At 39.6% G+C, this 17,483-nt stretch overlaps 2 protein-coding genes across 10 annotated transcripts in view; both read left to right on the top strand.

The window, feature by feature from the left end:
- LIMS1 (LIM zinc finger domain containing 1) overlaps window positions 1-6,668 on the top strand; it is a 68,260-nt gene extending 61,592 nt beyond the window's left edge. For 6 of the 8 annotated variants that reach the window (XM_083855675.1, XM_083855674.1, XM_083855677.1 and 3 more), the window contains 4 exons: window positions 500-592; window positions 2,084-2,132; window positions 4,250-4,325; window positions 5,151-6,668. In XM_083855675.1, coding sequence (XP_083711801.1) covers window positions 500-592; window positions 2,084-2,132; window positions 4,250-4,325; window positions 5,151-5,265 — 333 coding nt within the window. In that variant the 3' untranslated portion in view covers window positions 5,266-6,668. Of the gene's footprint in view, window positions 1-499; window positions 593-2,083; window positions 2,133-4,249; window positions 4,326-4,577; window positions 4,877-5,150 lie in introns of those variants that run through there. The other 2 variants (XM_083855678.1, XM_083855680.1) reach the window with 2 other exon arrangements.
- A 3,655-nt stretch (window positions 6,669-10,323) lies between these two features.
- Window positions 10,324-17,483, top strand: part of RGPD4 (RANBP2 like and GRIP domain containing 4) — a 33,450-nt gene continuing 26,290 nt past the window's right edge. The window contains exons 1-6 of one of the 2 annotated variants that reach the window (XM_083854363.1): window positions 10,324-10,421; window positions 12,856-12,923; window positions 13,465-13,576; window positions 14,488-14,640; window positions 15,484-15,714; window positions 16,147-16,292. In XM_083854363.1, coding sequence (XP_083710489.1) covers window positions 10,347-10,421; window positions 12,856-12,923; window positions 13,465-13,576; window positions 14,488-14,640; window positions 15,484-15,714; window positions 16,147-16,292 — 785 coding nt within the window. In that variant the 5' untranslated portion in view covers window positions 10,324-10,346. The remainder of the gene's footprint in view (window positions 10,422-12,855; window positions 12,924-13,464; window positions 13,577-14,487; window positions 14,641-15,483; window positions 15,715-16,146; window positions 16,293-17,483) is intronic. The other variant, XM_083854362.1, reaches the window with a different exon arrangement.

Below are 17,483 nucleotides of genomic sequence, written 5' to 3'. Positions count from 1 at the left end.
TGTAAAGGCAGTCAGATCTGTGGCAACCATGTTACTAAGCATGATAATACCCTTAGGTCTTCCACAGTCACCTGCCATGTATATATTTCTTTAACAGTTCATGTAAGAGTTCATATTTCAAAGCCACATCTTCCATTTTAATTAGATAAATTGTTTATTCCTTCTGTTGTTTTGCAAGTCTCCTCTAGGAAATGCTTTCTTCACAAAAGTACGGTGACAATACAAATTATTTAATAACTCTTAATTCTGTTCATTGATAAAAAAATGATAATCTATTGCTTGATTTTGTTTTGTAACTTCTGGATTGAAATGTTGAAGACATTAAAAGAAATATAATTTTAATGGCCTAAATGTAGAAACAAAATGTTTAACTCTGCTTTTCAAGACGGTTCAGTAGACTTCAGCCATGTTCAAATAGTGGACATTTTTAGTTTGCTGTCCAGAAAAAATAACATTACTTCCAAAAGATAAAAAAAATGTATTGTAATTTTCTTTGTAGCATTTTGTTTGTGCAAAATGTGAAAAGCCATTCCTGGGTCATCGTCATTATGAGAGAAAAGGCTTGGCATATTGTGAAACCCACTACAATCAGGTAAGGTTACATATTTTCAAAAACAGCATTGATTGGTAAACTCACAAATTTGTTATATTACATAGAGACGAAAAACCATGGACATTCTTCTGTCATGTTAAAGGCACCTGTGGGTGTAATGGCAATTAGCATGTGTTCTGTTGTGTTTAATTTATACAGGTTTCCCTATTCATCTCTGAGGGATTAAAAAAGAAAACTGCAGGTATTTTACAAAGGCTGGCCAGGACAGTCAGTATCAAGTTGTTCTTCAAGCTTAGTGGTACTTAAGTAGAGCTGTTATGGGGCTTTGACGTGTCTGTAGATTAGAGGAGCTAAGGACAACTAATCTCTCCTAAAGAATTAAAGAAGATTTGCCACTCACTAACTGCATTTGGAGGCCCCAGTGAGTGGGGTAGATTTCCCTGCAGTTGCTGCTCTAAGACACTGTGTGTTCAAATATGCTGTTGCTCAGTCATTAATTAGGTTGATAAAGGCTTCCAAGACTAAATTTGTCAGAAGACACCCTCTAGTGACCACTTGCATTTATGTAGAAGTTACATGTGGCAGTACCACCCCTCTCCAGATGCCCTTGAGTGGGAAGTCCAGCCCCACGATGCATAGACACATTGTTCTTTGGAAGCCATCTGTGTCAGGTCACATTCACCTCCCTTGCTTACATAAATACATGAGGAGAGGTTACACTTGGGAGTTGTACGGCATCTGCTAATTACAGATGGATTCTTAGTTGGTAATTAGTGATGAAGGGCAGATGATTGGTGCTGGCACCCTTGCAGACTGTAAATGCTGTGACGTTCATAGTAATAGTGTTGCAGCTGGGATGGGCCAAATCTGTACACCAAACGAGCTGTATGTAGAGTGGATATCTTTTCCTGGGTTAACTACTACAGTTAGAAAAATACATTAAGTTTTCAGCACTTCTTGTTATATTGTGGACAAATGTTAAGCCTGGAAACAGAATTAATACCTTTTGTCTGAAATGTGGTGGGTTTTTTTGTTGTTGTTTTGTTTTGGGTTTTTTTTTGGGTGGTTTTTTTTTTTTTTTTTTTGTTTTGTTTTGTTTTGTTTTGTTTGGGTTTTTTTGTTTTGTTTTGTTTTTAATAAAGATAAAATTTTCTTACAGATACACTACTACATTGTTTTAGTCATGCATTTAAGTCCAAATGTTACATTTTCTGGTTAGTAACAATGACACCAGCTGCTGTATTTCAAATCTTAAGGATTAGAGGAATCTTGAAACAAAACCAAATCATACTTACAGAGAATCATAGGTAGAAAAATGTTTTCATCTTTAATATTACCAGGACTTTTTGTGATGAGATGATGCAAAATGTGCTTGGAAAACCAAACCAGACTTGCCAGCATTCTCTTTATTTCACTGGAATAAACAGGAAAGCAATTGTGCCCATCAACTGAAATACATTTTGCTAGTTTGATAAATTACCCTCAATAAAATCATTATTTAAAAATTTATTACTTCTCTTTCCTCTTCAGCTGTTTGGTGATGTTTGTTTCCATTGCAATCGTGTGATTGAAGGAGATGGTAAGTACTTTTCTGTTTCCTTAATGTTCCTTTTTGATGGAAGTTTTCTTTAAAATTGAAAATAAGGGGGAAGCATCCCTGTTTTCATTGAAACAAAAACAGATGTTCTCTTGACCAGAAATTAAATTAGAGCTGATTAGTCAGAGACCAATTGGTAGGAAAACTTACCATCATTTCATGATGGTAGAAGACCACTCCATGGCCAAAGAGAACTGTGAAACCCCCTTAGTGACATGCAGAGGCCTGGGATGCTGGAAAATGCTCAGAAATGGTTCCTGCCACACCACCTTCCAAAAAGAACACATGCAAGGGTGAGAAGGAGCATACAGGCATCTCCAGAAATGAATCTGTGGATCATGAGCCAAATTTGAAAAAATATTTAGATACTGAAAGACATATGTGGGCACTGTTAGGAATTTTTTTTAAATGCCTTGTTGCCATTAGGTCAGTTTGAATCCTGGAGATATTCACCTATTGCAAGCACCTGCCTTTTGAAAATCTAGGCTTATGATAATGTCACAAAACCAGGAATGATCATACTTGGAAATATACATCCTGTAAAGGCAGAACTGCAAATAATTTATTTGTTTTGTTATTGTTTGATTTTGTTTTTTGGGAGAAGGGGGTGGGTTTGAGGGGTTTTTGGGTTTTTTTTTTTGATAACTAGCTCTGATAAAATGTCAAAAGCAAATTATTCTACCTGAAATAATGTGACATTATGTGCCTATTTACCCTGTTGAAAGTAAATACTTTGTTAGCCTCATCTAAGCCAAAGGCACTAGCAAAGTAGGAGGAAGCTTCTAACATTCAAAGAGAGACACAAACTAGTTTATAGTCATGTAACTATAGGGTAAGACATACATTCTGTAGATGTGCTTTCCCTACATTTTCTGGACTGCACTATGCCTGCAGAATGACAATCCAAAATGCTTTAGAGGAAATAGTCCCCATGTTCAGGAAAATTCTACTGGAATGAGCAGAAATGCTGATAACGACATCTCTGTATGATTCTAACCTTTCACCATATAATCTGACACCCATATTTTAAGTTTTGATCTCTGAACTGAAAATAATACAGGATACACTAATTTCTTTATTTTTCAGTGTATGTCTTCAGTTACATTTCTTCTTTCATTTCTGCACACAAATTTTGAGTCAGCTGTCACAAATTCGATATCCAGTATTGTTCTCTGTCAGGTAAAACTAATATCAGTAGCAGCAGTTTTTCAGAGGGAGTCTCTGTGACTGCATTACTGAGGTTGGAAAGACTTTCACCTGTCTAGTATTAGTCTGGAAAATAGTGGAATAACTGTGTATCTGTGGACATACTTGTCCCATAGTGCAGGAAAAACCCTGTGCATGGCAATGGTTTGGTTCTCCTTGTTGTTGACAAAATACTGTGAGAAAAAACATTGAGAGATCAAGTGAGAAAAATATTATAGGAAAAATATTGTCCTTCATTCTGTAACTTAGGAAAATTTTGGCAGGGATAATTGGAAAGCTGTACTGAAAGAGAGAAAGAACAGGAACTAGATTTGCCTACAGAGCAAATAGGAAATAGTTACTTTCTCTTCAAAGCAAAGAATAAAGAGTCAATTTTTTTTCACCTTGGTAGTGCTGATTTACCAGCAGTGTTTGGCTGGTGGCTTCACATTATTTTCTTCAGTTGGGCAAGTGCACCTGTTGATTGCAGTGCAGTCTGAACTGGATCTCAGAAATGAAACTGAATGAAAACATAAACACAATTGTGCTGGATTGCTCTTCAGCTGGAAGCATTTCCTGATTAAGTTGGAACCTGGCCTCACAGAACCATTGCCTGAGATCAGCTAGATATGAGATGAAGTGGAAGCGAAAAATAGGAGGCAGAAGTAGGTTAAGCTGGTCTTGCCTCAGAGACAGCTGTACAGTTGTACAGTATCAATACTTCACAGTCCTGCTTCATTACACTCTAAAAATGTGCCTCACCAGTCTGGCCATGTTATTGTTACAGTCCTTAATACTTGATACAAAAATCAATGACTATTCTTCACACCTCATGAACATATAAGCTTAAAATCTTTGTAATCACTATTTTTTTATCGGTAAGGCTAATTATATCTTTTTTCCCATCTCCCTAGTTGTGTCTGCTCTGAATAAGGCATGGTGTGTGAACTGTTTCGCTTGTTCAACTTGCAACACTAAGTTAACCCTCAAGTAAGTTTATGGATAAGTGTGATGTCTTCAACACATATCAGTAGTTCTCTTCAAAGTGTAGATGTTGCTACAGTGTAGCTGTTACTGTATGAAAAACTTGAAAGCAGCATTGAGGAAATAAGTGCTTCTTTCTTCCTCTTGCTCCACTTAGTACTTTCCATCTCTTTCAGCTGTCTCTTCAGTCTTCCTTCAGTTAGTCTTCCTAACTCTTCTCCTTTTCCATCCTTTATTTTTTCTTGTTTAACTCTAAAGGGATAAGTTTGTTGAAATAGATCTAAAACCTGTCTGCAAACACTGTTATGAGAAAATGCCAGATGAATTTAAGCGACGACTTGCCAAACGGGAACGTGAAGCAAAGGATAAAGAGAAGCAGAAAAAGAAAAAGCCAATCTGTTTGTAAACTTCTTTTCCTTCTCACCGCCACCTCGGCTCCTTTCTTCTTTGGTTAGTCCTAAGGATGCTTTTTTTTTTGCACTTTTGCATGACCTTATGGCAGTCAAAACCAAAACATCTTTCACGCAACTGCAGCTTGAAATACTAACTTGTTATTCCATTATCTTATGTTTAGTCTGCAACTAGGTTTGAAAGGCTTTCTAAATTACACAGTTAATAAATATGGGCTTTCGTGTAAAATCTGCATAACTTAACAGGGTATCATAATCACTTATACAGTGTATATAACTTGTAAAAGTAACTTAATGTACTTGTATAAATTGGGAGATTAATTTTTTGCTTGTGCTCATTTAATAGGAGATTTCTTTTTAATACTTTTTTTCACTATCTCATCTGCTAAAACTGTCTGTTTCTTTTGCTTTGTTGTTTTAGAAATAAATTTGTTGAGTTTGATATGAAGCCTGTCTGCAAAAAGTGTTACGAGAAGTTTCCTCTAGAGCTGAAGAAAAGACTGAAGAAATTAGCTGAAACTTTGGGAAGGAAGTAAAGACTTCATCTGCTCTCCTCTTCCTTCGTGAAAATGTTATAGATACTCCTTGTGGGGGAGAGGGGAGTTGCTGCTTTGAGGCTGCAGTCAGAGAACAAATGCTGATGCATGCCTTCTATCAACCCAACATATATTCAGATTCTCTGTTCTCTGTGCATGTGTGCTTACTTGTTGACAAACAGACCATACTTCCAAAATAAATACCAGCTTACCTGAAAGATTTCTGACCAATAATGCCATTGTACTGATGCAGGTGGCCCATTCTGTACACTAATTCTCTGTGGAACTTTTCAGAGAGAGAAAATTTGCTTGTGAACACCACCTGTGAGAACAAACTTTGCAAATGTGCCCAACTTTAGGGACGTGTATTGTCATTTATGTTTGTGAGAATATTAACCTTCATATTAAGCATGCAGTCAAAACTTGCCCAGTTCAAGTGTTTTGGGCAGGAAACCAGTATCCTTTGCCTCATGGAAAAATTCATAATTGGATTTCAGGCCAAGTGGTCTCATTAAGGAGCCTTCTTTCAGATAGTTTGAAAACTATCAGATTTCTAAATACAGCCACTGTACAAATGACATACATAAAATGATAAAAATTATAGATTATGCTTACATGATGAATGTTTCTACATCAGGCTTAGCATGAGATATTTACATTAAAAATTTATTCCTATTGCAAGAAATGAGCATACTTAGAACTACTTGAATTTTGCTATATTCCACTTAAAATAACACATTAACTTCTATAATATGCTTTTGCATTCTATTTACTTTTTGTGCCTTATTCTGCTGGACCATACATAACAGTGTACCATTAAATATATATAGTTTTATATTTTATTTCATATTTTTATGCAAAAAACTATATAGAAGGTATTTTCAAAAGATAGCATACTTTGCCTTAATTATACAGGATGCAAGAAGTATTTGAAATGTGAACATCTGCATTTAAAATTTAGCTTATAGACCTCACTGATTTTCAGAATACTGAAAATGCATATTTCAATTAACTGGCAATATTACTTTTACACCTCTGAGTGTAAATATGCAAGGTTTGATCCTGCTAGGATCTACTTCTTTAGCCATCCTCAAGGACTGAGCTTACAAATAATCAAAATTCTTTATAACATACATTTAATTATTTTATACTATTGAGTTCTGTCCATGCTGATTTGTTTTATTTTTCCCTGTCTTATAGAAAATACAGTTACTTAGGTCTTCTTGATGGTACGAACTACGCAAACATTTTTTTTTTTTTACTTTTTTACATTAGTGACTTAAACAGACTTTATGTAATTACGTAACGGGAAGTAAAATTTTCTTTCCTGTTTCTGAAAAATTAGTTACTTTAAAACATCTGCTTTCCTGTGTCATCAATAAAGGCCATGTTATTAAATCTTGTATTGCCTCTCTGAAATAAATGCTTGAGATGGGTGGGAAAGCAGTAAGGCTCTCTTGGATCCCTGACCTTTTACCTGTGACTATGTAAATACTTCCTTATTATCCTGATTTAAAGGAGACATATGCTTTTCCTAAAAGTAGTTCTAAGGTTCATAAAAGTACATAGTTCTAAGGTTCATAAAAGAAACCATAGTTTGTTTCCTAAAGAATAGCTTGATTCTTCTGGGTATTTTCTGAACTGATTTTCCTAAAGAAAGTATCTTAAGTGTAAAACATACACCCTCCTGTTAACTTTTTCTCTCCTGTTTTCACTGTGATAAAACAGTCACCCCAAACTTCCAGATTATTGCTGGGTAGGGTATTTTTTGATTATTTTATCCTACATAATTATTGAATGCCATAACATTCATGAAGGTAATCCCTGACCCTGTTGAAGACTCTGAAAGCTTAAAATGTCCTCAAAAATTATTAACTAGCACAGTAGCCTGTTGGAATTTTGGACTGTACCATGGATTCAGTAGACCACACTCTTGCTTCCTCCTGAAGTTATAACTGACTTGTAGGTTTTCATGTTACACTGACTGTACATCTCTTCCTTCAGCCTTTGTGTGCCCAGCCTTACTGCTCAGAGTTGGGAAGGGTCAGTAGCCCCAGAGCTAAATGGCAAGACCTGGCTCATATCCCCATTGCTCAGGGTTACATCCATCTGCAGCACAGTGGCCTCAGGTCTCCTCTCCCCTCTGGTGGCCCTTGGGGCCTGACACAGGCTGGGTTTTCCCAAGAACATTTCCAAGTTCCTGATGGTGAATGGTGTGCTACAGTTCACCAAGGCAGTACCTTCTGTTTCATGAACTCTAGTGTGTCTATGTCAGACCCCATGATGTAGCACTTAAAGCGTCTGAGGGTACTGGAGGGTTCAAAGCCCGATGAAGCATGGAAAAATGCTGGTTGGAAGGGACCATTAGAGATCAGCTAGCCCAGCCATCTGCTCAGAGTGGATTTAACTTCAGAGTTGCATCAGTGCAGAAGGTCTTGCTTGGCCAAACTGAGTATAACCATGCAAGGAGATTCATAGGCCTTTGTGGATAGTATGTTCCAGTGCTTCATCACCCTTAGGGTGAAAATATTATTAGAGTCCTATCTCAAGTGGAGAGTCCCCCAGATCCATACTGCTCTCTTGGGAGCTGTCTTTGGCATGAACTGTCACTGGTATAATACCTCTGGACATTGTCATGAAGAGGATTAGTTAAAAGCTGTTGCAAAGCAGAGCTAGGGAGCAAGCTAGCAATTAGGCGGCCTGGACAATTACACATCTGGTGTTGAAGCTCACTTCCTGGCCCAAAGTATTATAAATATTTTGTGTAGCTGCACATACTTTCCTAAAAGAGGCAGAGCCTAGTACTGTTTTTCTACCCATGACCCCTGTAAGGTCTTGTCAAGGAATCTGTGAGCCTGACATTTGGGAATGGATGCCTTAGAAGCTTTGTCCTTTTCTGCTGCATGGATCAATTATGCACGGGCAAGGGAGGTTCCTGGTTAGGCTAGCAGTAGGGAGCACTCCAGAAAGCCCAGTGGATGTCGCTGTGGGGGGAAGAGCTGAGCCTAAAGCCTCTCTGGTGCCGGCAGTGGCACGCCCTGTGCTCAGTTCAGTGGACAGACAGTGAGCTGGGCTGGGCGCAGTCAGGTTGCAGGGACAGCTCTCGAGTCAGTGCTGTCCTGCCCGCCGCTGTGACCACCAGGGACAACGCACGGGGTGCCACTTCCACAGAGCTGCGTGAGACAGTGACCAGTGCCAAAGTACTGGACCTGGTCTATATGAAGGCAATTTCCCATGCCTCCCCATCAGCTTAAGTACAGTAGTATTCTCCAGTGAGTCAAGTGAACACCGATGTTCTCCTCTGCATCAGCACCAACACTTCTATTAGCTAGCCTGGCAGGTGCAGATAAATTCTTTGATAATCCCAGCTGCAGGCACACCATTGAAAAGTACAGAGAAAAAATAATTTGTGGGATTAATTCCAATATCTAAATAAATCACCATTAATAGAAGAAAGAATAAAAGAGGATTAATTCTTTCAGTCAAGGTCTTACATGGATATTGCTGCTCTTAAAAAAAAAAAAAAAAAAAAAAAAAAAAAAAAAAAAAAGTTGGCTATGTTTCCTTATTTTTCCTGCAAAGAGGGTAAGAGCTGTGGGGCTGTCAGTATATTTTAGGTGTAGCAGGAGTCCTGTGGCTGTCAATGGGTTGTTTGAGATTGAGAACTGGAGAAATTTTTAATTACACTTCTTCAGAGACATGGCACAGTGGCCTCATTTTGACCAAAGCATCTGAACTGGCAGGAAAGATGGCCAATTCCAGTGAGTAGAATCTGAGACTTCCTCCTGGGAATTTCACCACAGGGCTCTTCCTCAAGCCACCAAACCTGTAAAACTACAACTTGCAAATCTGTCCTGCCTTGAGGGTTGCTGGTCCATCTTTTAGCCCATGTCCCCAGCTGTGTTTTAGAGCTTAATTACTTAATTATACTATACTATAGTATATAATACTATATACTATAGTATTATAGTATAATTACTATTATACTATAGTGTCTGGAAAAAAAGGTTTCTCACCACAGCTGCTACAATATTTGGAAACTCATTTTCTAGAGTGTTGGATCTCCATAAGAAGGCCCTTATGCTTACAGATTCAATTTATAGTTGCTCTGAACCACGAAGTATAGAATCACAGAATATTACAGGCTGGAAGGGACTTAAAAGATCTAGTCCCAAGCCTCTGCCATGGGGGACACTTCCCACTAGGCCAGATTCCTCAGAGCTCCATCCAGCCTGGCCTTGAAAACTGCCTGGATGGGGCACCCACAACCTCTCTGAGCAACCTGTGCCAGCGCTTCACTACCATCACAGTGCAGAATTTCGCCTTATATCTAACCTAAATTGCCCCTCTTTTAATTGTAGCCATTACTCCTTGTCCTATCACTACAGCTCCAAACCGAGTCCCTCTCCCGCTGCCCCGCAGCCCCTCAGGTACTGGAGGCTGCTCTGAGGTCTCCATGGAACCTTCCCTTCCCCGAGCCCACAGCCCCACCTTCCTCACCCTGTCTTCGAAGGGCAGATGCTCCAGTCCTCCTGTCAACTTCGTGTCTCTCCTCTGGACTTGCTCCAAGTCCTTCTTATGGTGAGGGTACCAGAACTGTTACTTAGCTTTAGGTAAAAATTCATTATCTAAAGATACATACATACACACACATATATATATAGTATATTATTTAGGTGATAAAATATTATCACCATACATATTTATATATTACTGAAGTGAGTTTATTGTAGTTCTATGTGAGAAAATGCTAAAAGTTGATTTCTCACGATTTTCCTTGACAGAATTTCTACCCCACCTTCCCCTCCCCCGTGCGCATGCGCAGGCCCGTCCAGGCCCCGCCCCCTCCCCGGCCGTTGATTCGGGGGCGGGAGCCGGGCACGCGCCGGGGCTGCGCGCGCCGCACGGCGGAGCGGGAACTTGCGTAACGCGCGGCGGCCGCGCGGGGCTGCGCTTCCTTCCCCTTCCCCCTTCCCCCCGCCTTCCCTCCGCAGGCGCCGGGCCAAGGCCGCCGGCCGGCCGGGAGGGCGCTTTCCGCCGCGACAGAGGCCAGGCGCGGCCTCCGCCGCCGTGGGGACGCCATGATGAGGCGGACGAAGCCCGAGGTGGAGCGCTACGTCGCCTCCTTGCAGGCCGCGGCTCGGTCCCCCCGAGAGGTAAGCGCGGCCTCGCGTCGCCCGCCCTCGCCGGGCCCGATGGGCGCTGGGCCGCTCCGTGCGGCCGGTGTGGGGCCCGGCCCGTGCCCGCCCCGCGCGTCCTCGGGCACCGCCGCCCCCCGCGCCGCCGGAGGCCTCGCTGCCCACGGGCCGGGGGCGGCCTCTCTCCGCGGGCTCCCCGCGCCCAGCTCCGGGTCCGTCTGCTCGGCCCGTCGGCGTCCGTGGCGGTAAGAGGAAAAATGGTCCCTCTCTGGAGGAATATCCTTCTGGAGACACTCAAACTCCACCTGGGCGCGCCTGTGTCGCCTGCCCTAGGTGACCGAGCCATGGCGGGGGGTTGGACAAGATGATCTTCAGAGGTCTCTTCCTTTCCTGACTAGTCTGATATTCTGCTAGTTATGGTGTCTTTGGGAGTATTTCTGAGCGCGTAATTACTCGGGGTCTGTGTAAATCGAGTTAGGTAGGGGAGGCTGAGGAAGGGCCAAGGGGTTTCGCTTACTGGAGGTGCTTTCCCTAACTGGGAGCAGTGGTTTACTAGAGCTGTGCACCTGTATTTTACAGCTGGTAAACCCTAGTGTAGTTTAATGAGTCCACCAGCTCTCTGAGTACAGACTTCTCAGATTTTGTGAGGGTTTAGTTCCTGTGTTTCCCGAGTTTCGTTTCTCAGAAGAAGATTCCCGAGTTTCGTTTCTCAGAAGAATCTAAACAAGGAACACGTGAAGCACTTTCAGTTTTATGTGTTTTGTCATTAATATTCTTTTCTTGGTAGCAGTATTAGGAGAGGAGGAACTGGGGAAAAAGAATGTTTCTATTGTATTTTAGTAACTGGCCAGAACTATGAGGAGCTCTGCATAACTTGTTACCATTTTTCATTATATCTGGAAAAGGATCACAGTCTGATGCAATTCATGGGAACTATTTAATCCTGAAAGATCCTGTTCTACTGCTCTTGAATTGATATTTTCTTTTAGTTAGAATATTCAGCACTGTGTTGTATAGTATGAATACATCCATGTTCACCATTATGCAGTAGGGCCTTTATATAGGCCTTGTGTACATCATCATTATTTGTATCTTTCCCAACAGCAACAAAGTTGTTTTGTGGCTTAATTGATTTGAGTGCTGTTTAGAGCAGGGAATGTCAAGGGCATGACTCTCAGAATCATAGGTGCTCTTCAATTGTTTTGATATTCCTGCTGAACTCAACAACAAAATAAATCCTCTCTTGTGCTTAAGACTAACTGGTGCATATTTACTTGGTTTTTGTTTGGGTTTGTTTTTTTTTTTTTTTTTTTTTTTTTAATAGGTAATGCTTACAACTAATTGTATAAGCACAGTCACTGGGGGAGAATGTTACTGATTTTCCTGTTGTGTTGATTTAAGGAGGGGAGTGCTTATAAGGCTGCAAAGCATTTATTTTGAGGTTTCTTTTCATCCATGTTGAAAAGAAGATGCCAAATGCAGCTCCATTCTGACATACTTCAGTTTCCCTTTTATAACAGGCCTCAAAAATACAGACTGGAAATGAGGTATCCTAGGAGGCCTGCTGTAATTTTTAACTGCTTCTTAAAATTTTGCATGAATGACACAGTGGTGAGGGAGGGAGGCTTATAATTCAAGTGATTTCAAAATGTACACACTTGTTTGGAATCATAGATGTAATTCAATGTTTCTTGGTTCAAAAGCAAAATTGTGTTTGAACTGATACTGAGAGCTAAAGCTTTAAATTTGCCTGGTTTCCTTCTACCTTTTTGCTTGCAACTTTGTCAGTTCTTTAACTCACTCCTTTCACTTTTCCTCCTGATCATGCTCCTGCCACCTTGGCTTCTTTGTTACTTTCTTGTTCTACCTCCCAAAAAATACCTTTGGAGATGTTTCACCTCTTGCCCATAGGGTGTATATGTTAAAGTTACTTTAGTCAGAAATAAACTACTGCCTGAATGCATTTCTTACCCAAACTGAGAATGACTTAAGCAAAAGTTGCTTTTTCCTCAAGTATACTTAAAACAGTAGTGTCTAATGACAGTACGCTGCAGTAGGGCTAAATGGCAGATCTCTCTTGATTTGTAGAATATCTTTTTTCCTTGCTACATTGCAAAGGAATAAACTAAATGTAGGTGAACTATTCTTCCACTCTCTTTAATGAGCGATGTATGAAATACCACATGCATAAAGGCTTGTTGCTTTCTTCCCTTGTAATCTCAATCTTCCTAGTAGCCTTTTTATAGCAAAAACTTCTATTCTTTTCCTTTTTAGCCTACATCTTTCAGAAATAAAACCCTTGTATGTGATGAGTGGGTTTGAGCTGATAACATATTGTCGAATTCCCTCATTTGAGTATTAGCCATTGCTGAAAAGAAAGGTCACTCGTTAGGGAATTACTTTTGAAGTACCAAATGTCTAAAGTGTGTTTGTCATGGTTTTTCTCCTTCAGAAATCGATGAAAGGATTCCTCTTTGCTAAGCTGTATTTTGAAATAAAAGAATATGAACTTGCTAAAAGGTAACATGCCTTGATGGACTTCTGTTTTTTAGTTCTCTAAACTGTAAAAGAAAAGCTATGTTTATATGAAGTAGACCAGAGAAACCAAGATGACTATCATGCTGCTTTAAGCTAGCAGTCAGAGTTGACATTGAGTGCTGTTTAGACCTTTGTAAAGCAATAATTTAAAAGAAGATTAGTTATGTGGTACTGAAAAAACTTACCTGGCTGAATTGGCTGGTTTTTTGCTCATTGCATTGAGTAGTTCTTACCATTTCTACAAACTCCTGCTTTTGTTTTTTTAATCAATAGAAATACAGACTGGTGAGTAAGTAGCATTTGTACAGGTATAAACCATGCTGCTGCTTACTTAAAGGTCCTGACAGTGTCTGGAACACAACATGTCAATACTTCTGTGGTCTGGCCAAAGCGCCACACATCTAGAACAAAATACATCTGTGTGTCCTGTATGGCAGATAAAGTTGCCATTAGAGCCTGGGTAGGAGGGGGGAGTGTTAGTGAAAAATACTGGTCAATTGACTGATTTTTTTCCCTTTCATAGATATATATCTACATACCTCAATGTACAAGAGAGAGATCCCAAAGCACACAGATTTCTTGGACAAATTTATGAAGCTGAGGATAACATAGAAAAAGCTTTTGGGTGTTACAAGGTGAGTACTACATTCACCCCTAATGTTCTGCTTTATTCATTTATAAATGGATTTCTAAAACCCTTCTGTGGGTGAACATTCTCAAACCCATAGAAGAAAATATACTCCTGGGAAAACTATGTCATACACGTTTGACAATGGAAAGCACGTGAAGCACTGCAGAGAGGATTCTTCACTTGATATTGCTTGCTTCTGTAGTATATTTTAAAGTTGCTTCTTTATTTTTTTTCTTCTGGGCTTGATCTTTGTGCTACCTGCTGTTAAGTTCTCCCCAGGTCATGCATTGCCTCTTGGACTACTGTTGTAGAGTCCTGTAATGCAAACTGTGATAACAACTGGAGTTTACTTGCTACCAGAGGAGACTGTAGGCTTACTGTGGGGTTTTTTTTAAATTTGGTTTTGAAGAGGGCAGGTGCAGAAGGGAGGGACAAATCTTAATTTTGATTGGGCAAGCATATAAATGCCAAATTTCCAGTTGGGTTGCCTTTGTTCTGGTTTCAGAGGGAAGGATTGCTCAGACATCTGGCCAGTACAACTCTATGCAGGAAGTACTACCACACTTCTTAAACTGTGTCTCAATTTTTTTTATTTTTACACCTGGCTAGACTAGAAGTCCCTGTAGTCCTGCTGTCTGTGTATAGCAGTAGCTAGTGATAGATGCAGAGGAAATGGTGTTTACATTATGTCTTTTATGCTTTTCTGAATTTCAGCAGGTTTGTTTGGGTGCTATAAACTACTGGTGGCATGTAGAAGGGCTTTTTTTATATATTCTGTATTTATAGATTTAACTAATCTGAATAACTGGGTATGTTTGTGGGTCTGTAACTCTTACCTGTTCTACACAGATCATAAGTTAAAGTTGCCTTTTTTTTTTTCTTTTTTGACTCCTGTGTCTGCATGGGGAAAAATAGCGTTCTGTGGAATTGAACCCAACACAGAAAGATCTTGTATTGAAGATTGCAGAGTTACTATGCAGTAATGACATCACTGATGGAAGAGCAAAATATTGGGTTGATAGAGCTGCTAAGCTCTTTCCTGGGAGCCCTGCTATTTACAGGTTGAAGGTAAATTCAAAATTTCCTCTGTTCAGTGGCTCGAACAAACTTTCAGCACCTGTCTGAAAAGCATGTCACCTCAAGCAAAACTCATTCTGGCTAAGTTATTTTAGCATCTTTGATATTAAAACTATTACATGTTACATTCTTTCTAGTTGGACATTTTTGTCCACTTTTAAAGAAAGCTGTAGCTGCATGCTTTTATACTCTTTCTAATGTTTCAAGTTTAATCCTCTTCCAAAATGCTGAGAGATTGTTATTTACCATGGTTAAGAAGTCAAAGATTAGATAGGTGTCACTTGTTTTTTCTGTGGTGTCACTGGCAGGAAGGCAGCCAATCTGTGAACTCAGACTTTCTTGCTTTACACTGCTTTTTTGGTTTTAAGTCTGTATTATGATCATTTCTGCGGAGTGTGAGAAATGCTGTAATTCTCAAATACCATGTAAATATTTTGAGCCATGCAGTGTCACTTTTGCAGAGGTATATTACTTGTGTCGCTGGGCAGCAGCCACATTGAAGTGGCAAGGTGTCTGGGGTTTTTTTTAGCAAGATAGTCTATGGCATGGTCTGCTGTCACTGAACCAAATGTTTTGAGAAACATTTCTCACTCTTGGTAAGAGGCAAATTCCTCTGAGGATTTTTCTTCTGTGATAGTCACATACATTTTTAAATATCTGAGTATTTCATCAAACTTTATGTAATACCTGAAAGCTATTAAGAGTATTCTAAGTATTCTAGCTAGAGTGATGTAGTCTATGTAGTGGAGGAAAGAATGTTGTCTTGTACTGTAGCTGCTCAAAAGACTCATGTGGGAAGTGAAATACTAACATGTTGCCTTGATGTTTCAACAGGAGCAGTTACTGGATTGTAAAGGTGAAGATGGGTGGAATCAGCTTTTTGACTTGATTCAAGCAGAACTTTATGCAAGACCAGATGATGTCTACATAAACATCAGACTAGTTGCACTCTACCGTTCAAATAACAGATTAAAGGATGCTGTGCTCCATTGTCAGGAGGCAGAGAAGAGAATACCTTTGCAGTCAAGCTTGGAATGGTGTTCCTGTGTTGTAGAGACATTTGAGGTGTTTAATCATATTTTGATCCTGTGGTAGTCTTCCATATCTTTTTACCTGGTCTGTTTCTCTTAGTGTCCTTATTCTGGCAGCTATTTCTCAAGGGATTTAACTCCTTCAAATGCAAGTCTACTGAAACCAGTGGAATTACAAAACACTTCTTGTGATTTTTTTTTTTTTTAAATTGGAATTTTCTCCCCAAAATTAACCTTTATAGAGCTATTGAGTTTCTAACTTCAAAAGCTGAGTTAGACACAGCAGTTCCATTAGGGATAAAATTGCTCAAGCAAGTAGTTCCCTGGAACTTTGCTGCTGAAGAATATGATAAGGTCTCACCTGTGAAACTGCAGTAAATGCTACTAGTGTGTTTTGGAGAAGTACTGCCCTTGTCTTCATGGAAGGATGACTGTTCCTTATCCTGTGATGAACTTTCTTCTTTAGGAATATCTGGAATCTTTACAAGACTTGGAGTCTGATAAAAATAACTGGAGAACTATCAAGAAAGATCATCTGCTGGCCTATTCCAGCCTTGTCAAACTGACCCTTTCTTCTAGAGATGTTCAGGAATGCAGAGAGGCACTTGAAAGGTACTGTTTAAACTTTTCTGTAGTAAGAAAAAACCCTCTAAGATGGTTTGGGTTCATATAACATCTGCCAAGCTTTTGTTTCACAGCTTATATTGGTTTTGGATGGGAGAGGAGATTCTCTGTACTGACTGCCAAGAGTGGTTCTTACTGGGTGTGAACTCCAGGCTGTCTTTTGACAGATGTTTGAGTGGTCAGGACACAGCCATAGAGAAGACTCATTTACATCCTGGGTCTTTGTACCTTCTTTTCCTTCTATTAGAAAAGTTGTTCTGTACTTCAGCAATTGACTAATCCAGATTTCCCAGACAGTTGGAGAAAAGAAAAAACCACTGGCCCAGTAGATTCCAATCCTAACAAAGCAACAAAAAAAAAAAAGTCAAACAGAAAAGCCAAAACTACTTCTTGTGTATCAACTTTGTCCTAATCATTCTATTTTTAAATAAGACAGCACACTGGAGTAATTAGGAACTTTGTGTATATAATATGATTGAGAGGGAGGAAACCACCTAAAGCGAGAATAGCCTGCCTCAGAGAAAACTGGTGGTGTTACAGCTAACTTAAAGGCCTACCATCTGTGGTCCACCTAGAGTAGTACAAAATAGTGTTTGTAGTCAATAATTTGACTAAGATCTGTGTTTCTTTCTTGCCATTATCTTTCCTTTGTTACTAGCTTTTACTAACTTACTTTTGTTCCTTGGTGTTATAGTGGCTGTTATATTGCGTTTTGTAGAAGTATTTAGTCTGTTAATCTAGCCATGAGTATTTGAAGCAGTCCAGAATGGATGAAGAATATTTAATACCCAAGTATATTTTATTTTATTTTTCTCCTCTAACAGTAACCATGTTGGGTTTTCTGCTTCTGATTTATTAGAGTGTTTTGAGATGTTCACATCTGAAGCACTTCCAGGTCATGGCAATGCTAACAGCCATTATAATCTTATTCAGCAGCTGAAAAATTGTTTTAACTGTTTTCTGGAAACCCTCTCCTAAGTGGGGATCATATAGTAATCTACAGATACTAGAATTTCTGTAGTACCTTCCATTTTGAAGAGCCCATTAGACAGTATTTTGGACCTTTCTGGTAACAAAAAGAAAGGGCAGAGTCAACAATACCTCCTGCATATCTCTAAATCTGCAGTAGTGAACAAGTTCAACCGTGTGGTTCAGGACAAGTAGCTGTCCAAAAATGTG

Source organism: Zosterops lateralis (assembly GCF_965231275.1).
Source record: "Zosterops lateralis genome assembly, chromosome: 2".
NCBI classification, from domain to species: domain Eukaryota; kingdom Metazoa; phylum Chordata; class Aves; order Passeriformes; family Zosteropidae; genus Zosterops; species Zosterops lateralis.
The sequence above is the reverse complement of the archived record's forward strand: the minus strand, read 5'-3'. Positions and strand labels throughout refer to the sequence as shown.